The sequence below is a fragment of the Gopherus flavomarginatus genome, chromosome 9 (genome assembly GCF_025201925.1).
Source record: "Gopherus flavomarginatus isolate rGopFla2 chromosome 9, rGopFla2.mat.asm, whole genome shotgun sequence".
Classification (NCBI taxonomy): Eukaryota; Metazoa; Chordata; order Testudines; family Testudinidae; genus Gopherus; species Gopherus flavomarginatus.
Window position 1 is genome coordinate 10,405,926 of NC_066625.1, and position 17,879 is coordinate 10,423,804.

General features: G+C 39.2%; 1 protein-coding gene and 1 long non-coding RNA gene across 5 annotated transcripts in view; one reads left to right on the top strand and one right to left on the bottom strand.

Annotated features, from left to right (window-relative positions):
* Positions 1 to 17,879, bottom strand: part of SDK1 (sidekick cell adhesion molecule 1) — a 672,152-nt gene that overhangs the window by 266,204 nt on the left and 388,069 nt on the right. For all 4 annotated transcript variants that reach the window (XM_050966275.1, XM_050966276.1, XM_050966274.1 and 1 more), the window contains one exon: positions 14,350 to 14,483. In XM_050966275.1, the coding sequence (XP_050822232.1) occupies positions 14,350 to 14,483 (134 nt within the window). The remainder of the gene's footprint in view (positions 1 to 14,349; positions 14,484 to 17,879) is intronic.
* Positions 1 to 17,879, top strand: part of LOC127057566 (uncharacterized) — a 477,062-nt gene that overhangs the window by 140,780 nt on the left and 318,403 nt on the right. The window lies entirely within an intron of this gene.

Here is a 17,879-nt window from a genome sequence, read left to right on the forward strand (position 1 = left end):
CCTTCCATTGTTTCCCAGCAACTTTATCAATGGTTCCCAAACTGGGGTTCGCGAAATGTTACAGGGGGGTCGCAGGAAAAAATTCCCTAATGGTAGACAGATCTGTCCCTAGGGACCCCAGACAGCACAGGGCCAGCAGCCTAGAGCCCCTGAACTTCCAAGAGTTAAGAAGATCAAAGCAAGCATATCTATCACACTGAGGAGATTTAAACGTCAAGACTCCTTATAAGAAATGGAAACAGAGGTGTTTTTAAAATCAAATAGACAGCTAGTATTGTTTTAAAAATTATTATGAAGAACAAATTTAAGCTTTCTTGTAACATGCATTGTTTGCCTGGACTACTCAAGACCTGAATGCTTGTGTAGGAGGAACTCTTTGAGTTGGCTTCTTAAATACTTTCATGCTGTTTCACATCTGATACTCCCTGAGGAAACATAGGAGCCTTGTCTTATAACAGGCTTATTCAAAGTGACACAAACTATGAAAGCGAGATCTTGGAAGAGTGTTGCCATTTCATAATGTAATAAAATATGGTAATGATAAATAATAATTAATAATAAATAGTGTGTAATAAGCATGTCATAAAAAAATTTTTATATTTCCAAGATCACTGCTTTTATAATTTATACTCCAGTAAAAGAGAAAATCCCTGGAAATATTCATTTTTAGGAGGCAGTTCACAAAACTTGACATTTTAGTGAAAGGGGTTCACAGGTTGTTAAAGTTTGGGAACCACTGAGATAGATGAAATTCCAGATTTAGATAGGTTAGATGATAAGAATGTGTAAATTACACAGAAATTTTTCAAATCAGTCATCTTAGCTGCTTGCATACTCTAATGAGTTGGATTAGTAGAAACACTCATACAAAAGTTCAGAAGGCAATATCCAAAGGGGGTAAACTGGAATTGGAATGTTGGCATTTTTTAAATCAGTATCTGGTGTCTAGGGCCCTGGACTCTTCCGTTGGGCAATGGATTTCATAATGCAGCATTCCGTTAGATCCATAGGCATTAAGATTAGTGACCTCTTGCTCTCAGACTTTGACTATGCTGATGACATTGTTCTTCTAGTAAAGAGCCCCAACAGGTTTCACAAGGCCAGAGTTGGCCAAGGTTGGGCTCCCTGGTTCATGGTCAAAGACAAAGCTGAAAAACCTATGTCAGGTCCTCCCACAACTCCAATCTCTTTGAATAATGAAACTGTTGAAGCAGTCTCCAGCTTTTGCTATTTGGGTTCTATACTCACCTGTTTCCTCCAACTCTGATACAGAAGTTCTTCACCAAATTGGCATCACAGCATCAGTAGCATGACAATCTCGGCATGACAACCAAGCTCAGGATCTATTTGAGCTGTTTCCTCTCTGTACCGCTGTACGGGTGTGAAACATGGACTCAGACTGGGCAAAACTGGAGGCTTTCCATTCAAAACGCCAATGTCATATCTTGGGCATAAAGAGGAATGACTTCATTTATAACACAGACATTTATGGTAGCTACAGGCTACTGGGGCCATTGTCCATGTCTTTTGCTTTTTGGACATGTCACCAGAATATCACAAGACGTACTGGCTACCACCATTCTCTGGGCAACTTGTAACATCCGGGATAAAATTCCACCAACTAAGCAGTAGAGGCAGCCTAGAGGCAGACCCCCTATCACATGGGTGCATCAAGTCTGTTCTGATGTTGGACTCCAGACCCATTAAGCCCTTGCGGCCGCATAGGAACAGACCAAATGGGGAATGATTGCTATGGTAGACCATTCAGCTAAGCATTGAAGAAAAAGAAGAAGATAAACTGATATGTAGGACTCCAGAAGCTGTTCTTTTTTAGTCTTCACAGAATAAAAAAAACCAACAAAAACCAAACAAACAACCTAGAAAAACATACACCACGGTGCAAATAAGTGATGGTCACATTAACACCCCCTATATCGAAAACCTACCGACCGCTATGCCTACCTTCATGCCTCCAGCTTCCATCCCGGACACACCACACGATCCATTGTCTACAGCCAAGCACTGAGGTACAACCGCATCTGCTCTAACACCTCAGACAGAGACCAACACCTACAAAATCTCCACCAAGCATTCTCAAAACTACAATACCCGCACGAGGAAATAAGGAAACAGATCAACAGAGGCAGACGTGTACCCAGAAGCCTCCTACTGCAAGACAAACCCAAGAAAGAAACCAACAGGACTCCACTGGCCATCACATACAGCCCCCAGCTAAAACCCCTCCAACGCATCCTCAAGGATCTACAACCCATCCTGGACAATGATCCCACACTTTCACAGGCCTTGGGTGGCAGGCCAGTCCTTGCCCACAGACAACCTGCCAACCTGAAACATATTCTCACCAGTAACTGCACACTGCACCATAATAACTCTTGCTCAGGAACCAATCCATGCAACAAACCTCGATGCCAACTCTGCCCACATATCTACACCAGCGACACCATCACAGGACATAACCAGATCAGCCACACCATCACCGGTTCATTCACCTGCACGTCCACCAATGTAATATATGCCATCATATGCCAGCAATGCCCCTCTGCTATGTACATCGGCCAAACTGGACAGTCTCTACGGAAAAGGATAAATGGACACAAATCAGACATTAGGAATGGCAATATACAAAAACCTGTAGGAGAGCACTTCAACCTCCCTGGCCACACTATAGCAGACCTTAAGGTGGCCATCCTGCAGCAAAAAAACTTCAGGACCAGACTTCAAAGAGAAACTGCTGAGCTTCAGTTCATCTGCAAATTTGACACCATCAGCTCAGGATTGAACAAAGACTGTGAATGGCTTGCCAACTACAGAACCAGTTTCTCCTCTCTTGGTTTTCACACCTCAACTGCTAGAACAGGGCCTCATCCTCCCTGATTGAACTGATCTCGTTATCTCTAGCTTGCTTGCTAGCATATATATACTTGCCCCTGGAAATTTCCATTACATGCATCTGAGGAAGTGGGTATTCACCCACGAAAGCTCATGCTCCAAAACGTCTGTTAGTCTGTAAGGTGCCACAGGATTCTTTGCTGCTCATACACCAAAACATCTTTTTCTCTTTGGTAGAGGTGAGAATATAAAAATCTTGATTAAAAACATTTTATAAATGCTTCTAAAGCATGTGTAATAAAGTTCTCTTATTTGGGAGTTAAAAAAAATTCTATTTATGTTGATCACTTGGGTGGGAATACATTGTTGAGAAAAACTGACAGTTCTAAATTATTTGTCGTTAGTCATACAGTCCCAGGAAATGGTCAGCATGGGATATTGTTATTCAGTTTTAATGGCTCTTCTACTGTAATAAATGAAATAATAATAATATATAATTTATTATTATTACTAATGCATTTAAAGAGTTTTTCAAAGTTCCCAAAGTATTTTGAAAATTTGAAGTATACATAGTTATCACTTCCTACACAGGAAAAATTCAGACAATTCAGGGATGCAAGATTGCAGCTCTTTAACAGCACATAATGTTTAGGAAATGAAGTAAAGACGGAGCCAACTGAAACTACAGAAGGGATTTTTGGTAGGCAGAATACACTTAAGATGGAATGGGTCCAGAATATTAAGGTTAGCTCCTGATTTCTAAAAATTGGCATGAGAGCTTGAATGATCAGAATTGAATAAAAGCTTAGTTTTATTTCCCATCGAAAAGTTGCCATCTTCAAGCAGCCCAATGCCCTCTAATGCTATGCTAGTGTCAGGGCCGGCTCCAGGTTTTTTGCCGCCCCTAGCAGCGAAGCGGGGGAAAAAAGAAAAGATAAAGCTGCGATTGGCGGCACTTCGGCGGAAGCTCTACTGTGCCGCTTCATTCAGTGGCAATTCAGCAGCCAGTCCTTCCCTCCGAGAGGGACTGAGGGACCCACCACCGAATTGCCACCGAAGACCTGCACATGTCACCCCTTTCCATTGGCCACCTCAAGCACCTGCTTCCTTCATGAAAGCGCCACCTATTCAATGATCATTATCACTTTCTGCAGCACATAGAAGTTTCTGGAAGTCTCCTATCCAACTAATAACCAGGCTTGACCCTGCTTTATAGTAAGATCTCACACTACAAGGAGGTATAGCTGGACCTATGTAACAAGGTGACAAATAGTTATTTGTCAATAGCTTTATTACTGCACTTTTTAACTCTGAAATATATCTAACCAGAGCAGAACACAGTAAAAACCAGAACAGAATATGTTTCTTGGCGTTATGATACATCTTTCATTACTATTTATGGGTGACTTTGGATGTAGGAGGTAATTCTTTTCCTGTTACCATTTCCAGCATCTGTGGTTTTCTGAACATCCAATCAGCATAATGAAATGAAAACAATTTTTTCAGAATGAAAAATAAAACTGATTTACAAGGGTCAATGGCCCTGGTTCTCCAGTGTTCTCAAGCTGCTCTCCACCACTCTAATGATCCCAAGCTGCCCTAAAACTGATGCAGCAGTCAGGACGCACAAGATATCCCCCAGACTAAGGGCACTTTTGAGTGGCATATAGCTGCCCAAGTAGCTCCTATGCACACACCCTGGCTACTGGTACAGGGCAACTGTCCAAGGAAAAGGCTTTAATAAAACCACTCTAATTTATGTTGGGGACCAGAGGGCTCCAGGATCAGGGAGCCAAATGTTGCTTAAAGCCATCTTTTTGCCCCCTCCTCAACTATGGCAAGCACTCCTCAGCCACAGCTGAGAATCTAAACTTTTGTATCCTAACCCAAGTATTTAAGAACCAAATGTAAACAGATTTTGCTAGTTGTACAGTACTTTGAACAGGACTATCTGGATCTGGTTACTTGACAGGAAATTTATCCCATGTCTGTAGACACTCAGGATTATTAATCACCCATCTCTTCTACCCATTCATATGTTCTTCATGCTTTTAATTTCTTCTTAAACATTAACCCCACAACTGTAGTATGAATTTACTTATATCTCAAGGCCTGACTGACATAAAAATGTATATGCGATATCTCACTGGAAGTGCCTGTACTTTTTAAGATGTAGACACAAGCCTAATTTGTTTGGCATTTGGTATGTTTTCACCATAATTTGCAGAACGTTATTAAAATATTTTTTCTAGGTGAATCAGTAAGTTGAAAAGTAGAGGTTCACTGTCATAATAAAACTTTTCTGTATATGAAAGTTTTTTGGTACTACTGCTATGATGGTCTGCCAGGAAATCATCATGCTTTGTACAACATGGCATTACCCTACCTGGCATGTATAATTGATGTATGTCACATTTTATAAAATTATTGCAAGGTAAATTCAATTTTCTGTTTTCCCTGTTTGTGTCCTCTAAGAGTCTCTTATCTTCACATATCACTTACAGAGCAGTGGCAAAGACAGGAGACAAATCACTCCAATGAATGTAATAGCAAAACTGATTAGAGAGAGGGAGAGATTAATTGCATGTGTCAGATATAAATAAAAGATTTAGGTGACAGCCTAGATATATGATACATATGTATTATATAGTTAGATACATAGAACTACATTCACAAAGTTCAATATATATTATAAACCTATGTTAAAATAGGGGCTAGGTTTTCAAAAAAACAAAGCCAGTGATTTTGGCTGAGCAATGTGTGTAATAATATACACACTAGGGGGCAGATCTCTAGTGGGTATAAATTTTCATAGCCCCACTGAAGTCAAAGGAGCTATGAAAATGTACAACAGGAGAGGCTCTGCCCCTTATTATGATGATTGTTCTAGTTGTATCTAGGAGAAAAGGGATGGATTGTTCCCTCTTCCACCTACTTATTTTCCATATCATAGTCAGTAGCAGTGAGAAGTGCGGAGTGGCTCACCCAGTTCAAGAACAGAGTAGTCATTTTGAAAAACTTGCAGTTTGGATACACATTTGTCAGTGCAATAATATTTAAAATGATACATTTCACAGACATGCAGCTTCTGATTTTTAAATATTTTGTTATGCTGATTTAGAAATCGAAAACTCTCAAACTTCAAGATTTGGAGTTTTGTTTTGTTACTTTAAAGGAAATTTCACCTACCTTTTTTACTGCAGAAATATTATCTACTATCAAAAATAATGACATTGGCTTTTAAAATATTAACACTGTAGTTACAAGTTGATCGTATCTGCTCATTACCTCATTCCTTGGTCTGGATGTTCAATCTCACCTTCCCCTCATGCTGTTTGAACCTTGAATACCAGTATCCAAGTGCGAAGTCAGCTGGAATTCAAGTTCAAATCAGAAGGGGAGATGTTTTCAATCTGGGCCAGGGAGGAACAGCAGGTGTGAAATGTGTGGAATGCAATCTGCTGGGAAGGTGAAGCATTGCCAAAACAGTGCAATGGAACAGAGGGACATAAGATAGTCACTTTGCCTTCTATTCTGCAGGAAGGAAGGCAACTAAAAGGCTATAAGGCCAGAAAAGAGATGAAATTTCCAGAGATAATTATTAGCTAAATTTATTATTTCAATATTTTAATGATATATTCTTTGTAATATATAATTATTTTCTATATATCCATTGTTAAAAAGCAGGGGGGCTTTCCTTACAGATAGAGATGTGACAATCTAAAAGGAGTCATGAAATTTGGAGTTTAAGATTGCCATTATGTTCTAAATGCACACCATTATTCCAATTTAATGTATTCAATAACACATCAAATTCTATCCCAGGTAGCTATAATGGGTTAAATTAGTGATAACAGCCTTAGCTAAAATTCCTAGCTTTGATCAGCTATAATATTTGTTTCTGTGATTCAAAAGTAAAATCTTTAACATTTTAATGGATAACATTTTTTCCCAGATCTGGACCTTAGCGTCCAAAATATGGGTGTTAGCATGAAAACCTCCAAGCTTAGTTACCAGCTTGGACCTGGTAAAGCTGCCACCAGCCAGGAATTATACTGTGCCTAGCTCACTGTGGTCTCCCCAAAACCTTTCCTGGGGGACCCCCAGGCTCAGAGGCCTTGAGTCCTACAACAAAGGGAAATAACCCCCTCCCCTTGTTTCCTGGTTACTTCCTCCCAGGCTCCCCTCCCTGGACGACTCTAGGAGATTCCCTGCTTCCAGTCCTGGAAACATAAGTACCGAGAGAGCTAATCTCTTTCCCCCCCCCCTCACCCAGAGGGTATGCAAAGTCAGGCTTAGTAAATCTAACACAAAGAGATTTTCCCCCTGACTTCTTCCTCCCATCAATTCCCTGGTGAGCTGCAGACTCAATTCCCTGGAGTCCCCACTAAAGAAAAACTCCAACAGGTCTTAAAAAGAAAGCTTTATAAAAAGAAAGAAAAGTACATTAAAAATAGTCTCTGTATAAGATGACAATCTACAGGGTCAATTGCTTAAGAAAAAAAAAAGTGAATAAACGTCTTATTTCAAAAGAATACAATTTAACACATTCCAGCAACTACACACATGTAAATACAAAAAAATATATAAACTTATTATCTTACTATCCTTGTACTTACAACTTGGAAACAGAAGATTAGAAAGCCAGGAGACAGAAAAATCACTCTCAGAGCCGAGAGGGCATAGACACAAGACAAAGAACAAAGAACTCACACCCCAAAACTTCCCTCCACCCAGATTTGAAAAAGTCTTGTTTCCTGATTGGTCCTCTGGTCAGGTGTTTCAGGTTACTCCTTTCCAGGTGAAAGAGACATTAACCCTTAGCTATCTGTTTATGACACTCCCCCCGCAAATTTATTTAAGTCATATCCAATCAATTCTCAGAATGAATGGTCCATAATTACCAGCCTGACAAGATGAAACAATCACAATCATAGTCCTCCTGGAAATTTTCCTTGACAAAGAGAAATTTTAAATATTGTGAAGAAAAGGAGAGGAAATGAAATGTCATTATTTTCAAGAAAGAAATAAAAATGGCACAGCTGATAGAGCACCCAGAGTTGGGCGATACTGGACTTTCCTCGCATCTGATCAGAACTGACGGCTTATAAAGTACAATCATTGCTCAGAAATGTAATTTTCTCCTCTCAGCTTCCCTCCCCATGTATCTTTTCTTTGGACAAAAATGTCTTATTGAAGCATTAATTTTATTTCAGCAGACTAAACCATGGAGGCTAAGTGAATGTAAAATCCCCATGGCAAGGACTAAAAACAGTTTGACAAGTTCATAGAGCTTGCTCGAGTTTGACCTCAGAATAGAAATGTCTGTTCTCAGGAGGGTCTGGCCAATTCCTTTTTTCTGCCTACACCTGAGCTGCTGGAGTTAGCTATGAAAAATTCATGCAACAATATGTTTCAAACGCCCACCTCCATACCCTCAACATCTGCTGACTTTACTTCAGATTAAAACCTCAAAGTGAATCCTCTCTTCTAGTTTGCAGTAAACTTTGACAGTGAATAAGAGAAATTATGGTTTAGGAACTCTTCCTTCCTGAAAGGAAGATATCTACTCGGGACCTGCTGATGATTTATCTTCCTAACAATACTGACAAAGGGAAGTATTTAAAAAATAAATGCATCCCAAACAAGGGGAAAAAACTTGTAGGGAAAGGCTCCAGACCCAGCTGGATGAAAAAAACACCTCAAAAATGTTGTTAGAAGTAAGCAGAATGCCTACAGGGAATGGAATAAGGAACTGATCAGCAAAGAAAGCTACATCCTGGATCTTAGAAAACATATGGAAAAAAGTATCAGAGTGGTAGCCGTGTTAGTCTGGATCTGTAAAAGCAGCAAAGAATTCTGTGACACCTTATAGACTAACAGACGTTTTGGAGCATGAGCTTTTGTGGGTGAATACCCACTTCGTCAGATGCATATGGAAAACAGTGAGAATTGCTAAAAGTTAAGTAGAATTAGCTCTTGCCACAGAAATTAAGACAAGTAGTAAGAGGGTAATTTTAGTTATATAAATTAAAAGAAAATAAGGAAAGATGAGTTTGGGGTGCCATGAAGTGTGGATGGGAATGTGATAAAAGAATATCGATATGGCCCCAAAACTAAATGAATCTTTTGCCTCCGTTTGTTGCAATTAATTTCTAAAATGTTATGCTCATTGCGTAAAACCCCTTTTATAGTTATTTGATCTCCATGGACACTGACAGTGACCTAAACATCTTGTACTGTAATAAGATCCTTTTCTTTTATTGTTCAAATAATTTTGGTGACAAATCTGTACCCTGCAGTTCTGAAGTTGAATATTTTTCATCTTTTATATTTTGTGTTTTGATAACAGTTAATTGAATAATTAAATGGGTTTCAGCCAGGGACAATTAGGTCTATTTAGCTTTATCTGATAGATGACTACCACCACAGAATAAAACACCTTCTTACTGCAAGTGGAAGCGAGGCATGATAATATGACATCCTTGTATTTTAAATTAATTACAATACAACCATACCAGGAGTATAATTTTTAGACCCCAACTATTCCAATCTTACGAATTCCACAGTGGTATCCTTTTTACACTCCCAATGCTCAGGGAGGAAATTTATCTTCATTAAATGTTAATTGTCTTTATTATCTTTTGGCTCTTCAGAAATGCTAGCTGGCAAGGTTTTTACAATTTTCATCAATCTTGTTTTGTGTTTTTACAAAGCCTGCATCAGAAAAAGACGTCCAAATCTGCAGAATGCTCTATATTTCCTAGCAGTATGAATAGGTCTTGAGAATACCTACTTTACTAATATATCTGTTGAAATGACATGCACCTCAATATTTCATAGCTTAACAAGAAGGTCCAGCAGCAAGGTCCTGAATTGCAGTTCCAGATGATTAGTGCTGCAAAAGCAATTCAACCAGCAGTGTCCATGCTGTCAAAACAGTTTACATATGCCCACCTTCTACAATCTTGCCTTTTCACTCATACGCCAGGGCTATGCTCTTTCTTATTTTTCAAAAAATATTTGGAGAGAGATTGACAATATAACTGCACATTGCTAAAGTTCCTAGACTGGGTTATATTGGTGTAGGGTTTCTTATTATCTATAGTTTTCTATTTAGGTTAATAGCTAGCTCTCAGTATAGCTTGGATTCTCAGAACCTCATCTTTTTATTGAAGTGATATACTACCTTATCATTGTCATTTTATTATATACTGAAAGCAGAAACCTCAGTTAACTACATATGTGGGGATCACACCTTCTTGTGAACCTTGTTACTAATAGTTGCCTTTCATGAAGCTTGGGTTCTAGAAATACCTGTAATTTCACAAAGCAGCATCATAAGTTCTGAATAACTTTCATCTATAAGTGGTAGAAACTGCAGATAAATTTCCTGTTTACCACTGTACTTCCAGCTGGCTTATGTTACATGTGAAAGATGCTTCAAGCTTCACTATGCTTGGGTGCATAGTGTGTGCCCCTGGAGGAAATGTCAGAGTTTTGTGATGGCCTTACTTTAATGAACAGTTCTCTCTTTAATTGTTCCGCCAAGTCTGATAAGATCAAAAGTATGTTATTTAATTCCACTGACAAACCAAAGTATTCAGGAAGTGATCTGATGATCTGTGCAAAAGCATTACTGTATTTCTGTACATAAGAGAGTGAGTGAGAGGGAAGAGAGTAGATAACAGGACCTGGAACCAGTTGATGATGATATCACAACATGGTATATATGTCATTATATGGATAGGAGTGGGAAAATATGGTTTGGAGAATGTGAGATATTTCTCTATTTTTATGAAAATTATGTTTACCCAACTTACCCAGTCACTGTTATATTCCTACATGGTCTCAAGAAATTAAGTTTTTTCCAGAGATACTCCTTGTGCTAAGGAGGCAGGGAGTGGCAACTGAGTGCCTATATTTGAATGAGAGTCATTAAGGACTATCAACAGATGAATATACCAGGGCCAGGCCCTTGCGGGACAATGGGGAGGCTTACTGCCAAGGTGAAACTGGCTTTCTCCGGATCTCTAGAGGAGAAAGAGCAAAAAATCCCCAGGAGGGGAACAAAGGAACCAAGATGTTGGTTAAAACCACAGAGGCTGAGAAGTTTGGGGGACAAGAATAAAGGGGCATGTTTCCTAAAGAAAAGGGAAGCTTTTTTGATTGCTGGAAAATTTAACCAGAAGGATGCTGGCTGCAGGGTCAGACAGGAGATTTCATGTTCTGAAGGAGAAGCCATTTACAAGAGAATGGGAAGAAGAAGGGCCTTGGACTCCCTAGAGGAGTCTTACAAAATCCAAAGAAAACTCAAGTCATGAAGACAACGGTGTGCAGATATTTCTTATTTTGCCTGGATGGGTGGATGGGTTTTTTGTCTCGTGTGCCATTTAAAATAAAAAGTAAATATTAGAAATCCTTTTGCCAAGTTTGTGTCTATTTGCTTCAAATATCACATGTCCCTGAAGGGGTAAACTATCAACCAGACTGTCCACAAGAATAGAGCTCCGGGAAAGCTTATGTTTAAGTTACTGGGGAATCTTAGGGTGCTCAGCACTGGTCTTGGGGGCCTAGCACAGCTGGCTCACAGGGCCAAAAAGGGACAGCAGACAGAGTCTCTGTGCAGGAAGTGTGCCAAATAGGCTAAAGATGGTGGCTGGAGCCCAATGAGACCCAGGGGAGCTAATAAAGCCCATGGGCCCAATGTGTGGGTCCAAACAGCAGCTTAGTGACGTCCTTCATGGGATCTTGACCAGAAATGTGACACTGGTGAAGTCACGCATATGCAAGGTTCCATAGTTTTTATAATGAAAATACTACTTCCCTCTAAATAGTATAGTGTTTCCATTTTAGGAGCTCAGTGCTTTAGAAACATTATACCTCACAACAGCCCATCAGACTGCTGGTTATTATACTCGCTATATTAATTGGGGTGGCCCCATAGCTGGTATAAACTGATATAGCTACAGCAGCATACCGGGGCTAAACCCTTACTCCAACACACAGCTCTGTTGAAGTCACCAATTTACACCAGCTAAAGATCTTTCTCAGCATTTAAATGATCTACCCAAACTTACACAGCAAGTCAAGTGACAGAAATGGTAACAGAACTCAAACTCCTATTTACCAGGCTTTACTAGCCAAAATTCCTTGATTTACACAGAAGCTGGGATACATAGTTTATAAAAATCACGACTTATTAGTTCAGTAAATAGGTTTTTCAGTTGAAGATAAGGCATTTTAAATTTATGAATAATCTATGACTTCTTGGTCCAGGTTGCATTTGACATATAATTGACATTTTCTTACCGTGCTGTCTGTTGGACACAATCATAATTCACTCTAGCTTTCATGAGATAAGAAGACTATGAAACCTCTTCAGAACAAAAAGACCAGCAGTCACTAGCCCTGCATGCATGTTTTCTATTATTTCCACAATTCTCTCCCTTTTCTGTTTTATTTGTTATAGATATTTCCATGGCGCTCACCACTGTGGTATCTGAGCTCATAAACTGCTTCTTTGTCATCTAAGACCTGATCAATTACCCTTGAAAAAAACAGAAATATTTCCACTGACTTCAAAGGGAGCTGGACTGGATCTCTAGGCTACATTTTTAATTATATCTATTTTGTGTGCCTCAGTTTTTGGGAGGTCAACTTGCCACTTTAGCTTCCAGCAGGTAGGTATTCAGCACTTTTTCTAGGTGTCCAAAGTTGGGAAAACAATAACTGAGGAAATTGAACTTGACTTGAGCTTTAAATTTCCACAGCTGGTGAAACTACTCATTGGTTTTCACCTTTTTGTTTAATACATGTGTGAAGCAAATAGGGCATACGGTGCGGCAATTTGGGCTGCACAATCATCACGATGCAGATTGCACGAAGTTCTGTTCCTCTTTTTCATCCAATCCACATGATGCTATGCCAACCTTTTCAGAGTGTGGCCAGCCTCAGGATGTTGATAACAGTGAGTTGAGACTCAACCAAGACAAGACAGAAGCAATATTGATGGACAGATAAAAGACCGTAGAAGTATGCCAGAGATAGTTTCTTGCCCCTCCCCCCCATTACTTAAGCCTGTGGAGCAGTGTGACCCTTGACTGGATAGTAGTATACACCTTCTCAATTGTTGTTGAAAGACTAGAAAGTGGTCAAGCTTTATCCCCAGATTAGTACGGCATGGTTCAAAACCGACTGGCTGATTGTTCAGAAGGACCTGTTGTGATAACTGGGTCTATAAGTTTACCCTAACTGTGAGCTCATCTGTGAAAAGTGAGTCAAAGATCATAAAATGTCACAAAAACCTACAACAAATGTTGAGGGGAAAAGGTATAAAAGTTGAGACAAAAAGATTGAATTAGTCCAACCAAAAAGCCCTTCTGATAAAACTCAAGAACTATGTTAAAATCATGCCTAGGGTAAGTGACTGGTCCTTTGGGACAGGGAGTAACCATTTTTGATGCAAAGGACTATTTTTCACAAAGGCAAGTTTATGTAGGTGGTAAGATCAACTGGAGTTCCCAAGGGGACTGTCTGTGACTCCCTGTTAAATCTGTTGTGGTGCCTGAGGAGTTCACACTGGATGGTTGATGAAATCTAAGTATAGAACTCAACCAATTTGGGGGGTGTGCCCTGCTTCTTAACGGACTAACCTGAAGTTGGTACTCATGCTTCTGAGTTACTCCAGACAGCTTGACAACTACCTCCATCATCTCTTGGGACCCCAGGCCTTCTTAGTCCTAATCCTGAGATATTTCCTCACCAGGCTACAAAGAAACCGCTAACTGCAATGCCCTAAATAGCCTAATACTGGTACAAGTTGCCAGGTCTCAGAGTGATTAATATGATCATGTTCTATGCCTGTGTTTCTCCAGCTGTGAGTGTCAACATCAAAGACAAAGGCTGCATTTACTACCCTTGCTGTTCTTCTCTCTCCCCTTTTGTGGCTTAATGTCTTGGTTTTGTCTTCTAGGAAATGGGATTGGACTTTAACAGCAGTAACAACAGCAGGTCTAGCCCATTTCAACTAACTTCTCCTCTTTTCCCTAAAAGGATAGTAATTATCTTTAATTCCATTTGAGAGACTGTCAAAAACACAGGGTTTCCTTCTAAAAACTCCCTCTAGCTAAAGGGAAAGCGAACAAGGGATGTTGACAAAAGGAAAGCCTTACTTAACATTTTTCAAATGCTTTAACTGTTTTTCCTTCTTTTCTGAATCTTTAATAAAACATTAAAAAGGATTATTAATGGTGTCTTTGCCATGGTACCAAGCAGGCTGAGGTCTCTCTATACCAAACCCCAAATTTTGTCTAAAACCATTTAATGTTGGACTCCCACTGACTTGACTGGGAGTTGAGTGCGCTCCATACCTCCCATGAGAAGCTTCGCGCCTTTCAGGATCACTTTGCTAGTAAATGCTTTTCAACATGCCGATCTTTGGGAACATTTTCAGTGACCTCAATACCAAAGCAAATTTGGTGAGATTTCAATACTCACTCGCTACACTCAGATAAAGAAATGGACTCGTCTTGTTCTCTCCATTTTTTTCATTGACTGCTTGGACATAGTAACCTCCTGCATCTGTTGCTTCTGCTGCAAGGATCACCAACTGATTCTCCAGTGTTATAGCTCTGTTTAGGAAAACAAAGGATCATGTTAAAACAGGAGCAATGATATTAACTAAGGATAAGCTGTACAGAATCTGGCAGGACAACACACTATTCAAAGGTCATTCAAACAGAGATGTGTGGAACTCAACAGCAGGATTTTATCTTCAAACACAACCACAGGAAGAATTCAAGAGCTTTTGGGTCTGTGATGTTTGAGCCTTTTCTCTTCTTTAAGTTGTTTAAGATGTTTCTAGTCATACAGAAGACTACAATAAATGATATATAAAAATTAAATAGCTATTTAAGAATGATGAGACAAAGAGTTTGACCATAACTATACGGCTCACATGTTCTATGCTCCTGGCAAACATCATTTTGCTGCCAACCCCGTTTGACTGAAAACCTCAGAAAGTGAGAAGATCAGCACTCTGGGAATGAAAGCACTCAGTTCAGTTAAAAATCAGAGGCAATAGAATTTCAGGAGACAGAATATTCTATATTTATGGCCTGTGTAATTATTTCAGTTACAGATACAAAAAGAGCAGGAGACTAATTAACATGCTCAGCTGAAGAATCGTGTATATAGAGGGAGTGAAGAGCAAAACTATTTAATCTAAACCAGGTATGAAAGCACAACACTATTCTGTAGTTGGTGGTGGCGTAGTCCTAGGGGAGTCAATAAATGTCATGGTCTAATATAATTTACTCTTTTTTAGAGCTGCTACATAACAGTTGTCTTCATACACTCCCTTGTAAGACAGTGCTAATCATTTGTACTGCAGTAAGATCAGTTTGTTTGCATTTTACATGTGCTGTATAGTCTTTTGACTCTATTAGACAAAATATAAATCTAGGAAAATATGTAAAAATTTAAGTGCTTGGAATAAATATAGTCTCTCCACTGAATCAGTTCCTTTCCACAAGTTAAGTTCTCCTTATCTGGCTTGTAATGACAACACAGACCAAACACCAGCACTGCTATCACTAATGGTGCAAGGCAGCAGTATTAACTATTCAGAATGCCACATTCACAAATTATAAAAGATGAGGAACTCTGATTTAACCATCTAATAGGAGCACAATATTTTGCCACCTAGAAGATTAAACTTTGTGTTCAGAATTGGGTCATTGGGAGGATTTCCAGGGTTGGAACCATTAAGACCACATGATAAGGTCCTAGTGTGGATAGGGCAGTGTTTCTCAACGACCAGTCTGTGGATCAGTGCCAGTCCCTGAGATCTCCCTGACACAGTTTATAGGAAGGCAGCAAGCTGGTCCCTGGTATCAAAAAGGTTGAGAAACACTGGGATAGTGTTCAGTAGGACATGAGAAGTTCAAAGATTATATGAAAATTAAAAAGGAACCCCACAGCATTATAGTGGCAGAGTTGTGGGTCAGGCAGCAGTCATTTTCATGCTGACTTTGATAAATGCACAATCTAGCGATCTCAATATAGGACTTGAAGCAAGAAACTCCTAACACTGGGCCCAAATCTACCACCCATAGTCACAGTACTCTGAGTACTGCACTAGGCTCAAGTGTACCTTTAAATCATAGCCCTGAATATGGGTTGGGGGCACAATTTCTGCCCAGACTCAGAGGGAAGTAATTTTGTTGATCCCCACTGCATGCCCCAACAGTTCCGGCTAGCCCATATGGGTGGAGATCCATATTTGTGCTCTCTTTCTGATCCTCCCTGTCCACTTGGTCGTAAAGCAGTATCATGCATAAAGTCTTCTGCTCTTTCAACTGTGCTAGAACTGCTATCTGGACTGGTCCTATGCAGCATCACAGTTGTGTATGTTTAGTGGGAGTGGAAGGGTCTTATCCTACATAGCTGCACAGGGGAGTAAGGCACAATCTAGTTCAATTAATGGGGGCTCATTGCGGTGTAAGGTATAATTCAGCATGAGTAAGGGTGGTAGAATGGAACCCTTTGTTATGTTGGCCAAATCACTTCATCCTTTTGTGTCTTGATTTCCTCACTTGTAACATTGGAATAATAATATTTATCTCATTACTTCACAAGGTTCACAGACTGAGGAAGTTAGAGGGAATATTAAGAGAAAAATCTTAATCTAAACCTCCTCGCACTAACAGTTTCACAGATTTTTTGAGAAGTTGTATATACAGGTGCTGATGGAGGAATGTGGCCTCCTCCCTCCTCCACACAAACTGGCTCTAGGAGAGAGCTTTAAATAAATTAGAGAATTATACTGCAATTGTTAGCAAAAGAGCAGTTGCTAAAGATATGAAATGGGATTTTAAAATTGTTAATGGTTTTTTTTTAATCAATGGTTATCTCATAACACACGCCCAATATTTCAAAGGCACTGATGAACTAACTACTGAAACCTATCATAATGAATACATGCTATTAGAGAAAAAGATTGCACAACTGAGGCTCTGAATCTGCAGAGATGTATGCATGTGCTTAACCTGATATATTGGTACTAGTTCCACTGACTAAGAAAATCAAGAACGTAAAAAAATCTTTAAAGGATACAAGGCTGAGTTTCCAACAGTATCATCTAACGTGTTCTCTCTAAAATATTATGTTTTCAGTGAACCCCCTTGGGAAACCTATCATTTTAGAAATACTATCCGAGGCACCATCAAGGGACCTGGAGTTTTCTTATAATAGATTATGTAACAAAATTATGAACAAATGCAAAACATACATTCTGTTCCATATATGTTAAAGGAACATTTGCAGGTGTAAGTGATTAATTATGTTAGATGGGAAAAGTTTATATACTAACATTACTCAAATAGCATGTGAATGTTTTGAGTTATTCTCGCTCCAATAGATCAGTAGGGAGTTTTCCTCTTATAGTGTTTTTGCATGGTCTGGTTTCATAAATATTAACTCACAATTATTTTACTTTTGGAGAAATGTTCTTCTTCATAAAAGGGACAGCAATGGAAGGAACTTGTATTCCCAACTGCTGTATGCTAGCCTATATTTTGAACAATGAGGAACAGAATAACTGTGGAAAGATTGTTTAAATAGGAGCTATGTTTGTTATATGTTATCCATGACATTTTGACTTTATAATCAGAAGACAAATAACAGTAAACATCTGTAAAGATACTCATAATGATTGACAGCTCAACCTCCTGATAAAGACAGCAGGCCAGATCCTCAGCTGGTGTAACTTGGAGCAGTGTCATTGCATTCAATTGAGTTACACCAATCTACACCAGCTGCATAATTGGCCCACGGCATCACATTTTGAAAGTTTTTATTTAAAAAAGATATATTAAATTATCCCTGTGGGTCAATTTTTCCATGTTGAATGGAACTGTATTAGCTTAATTGACTTGGAAATTGAATCAAAATGTTTCATAGCTTTACAGAATGAGGAGCTAAAATGTAATCAATACTGCATTTAATAAAGCAAACAGGATAAAGAA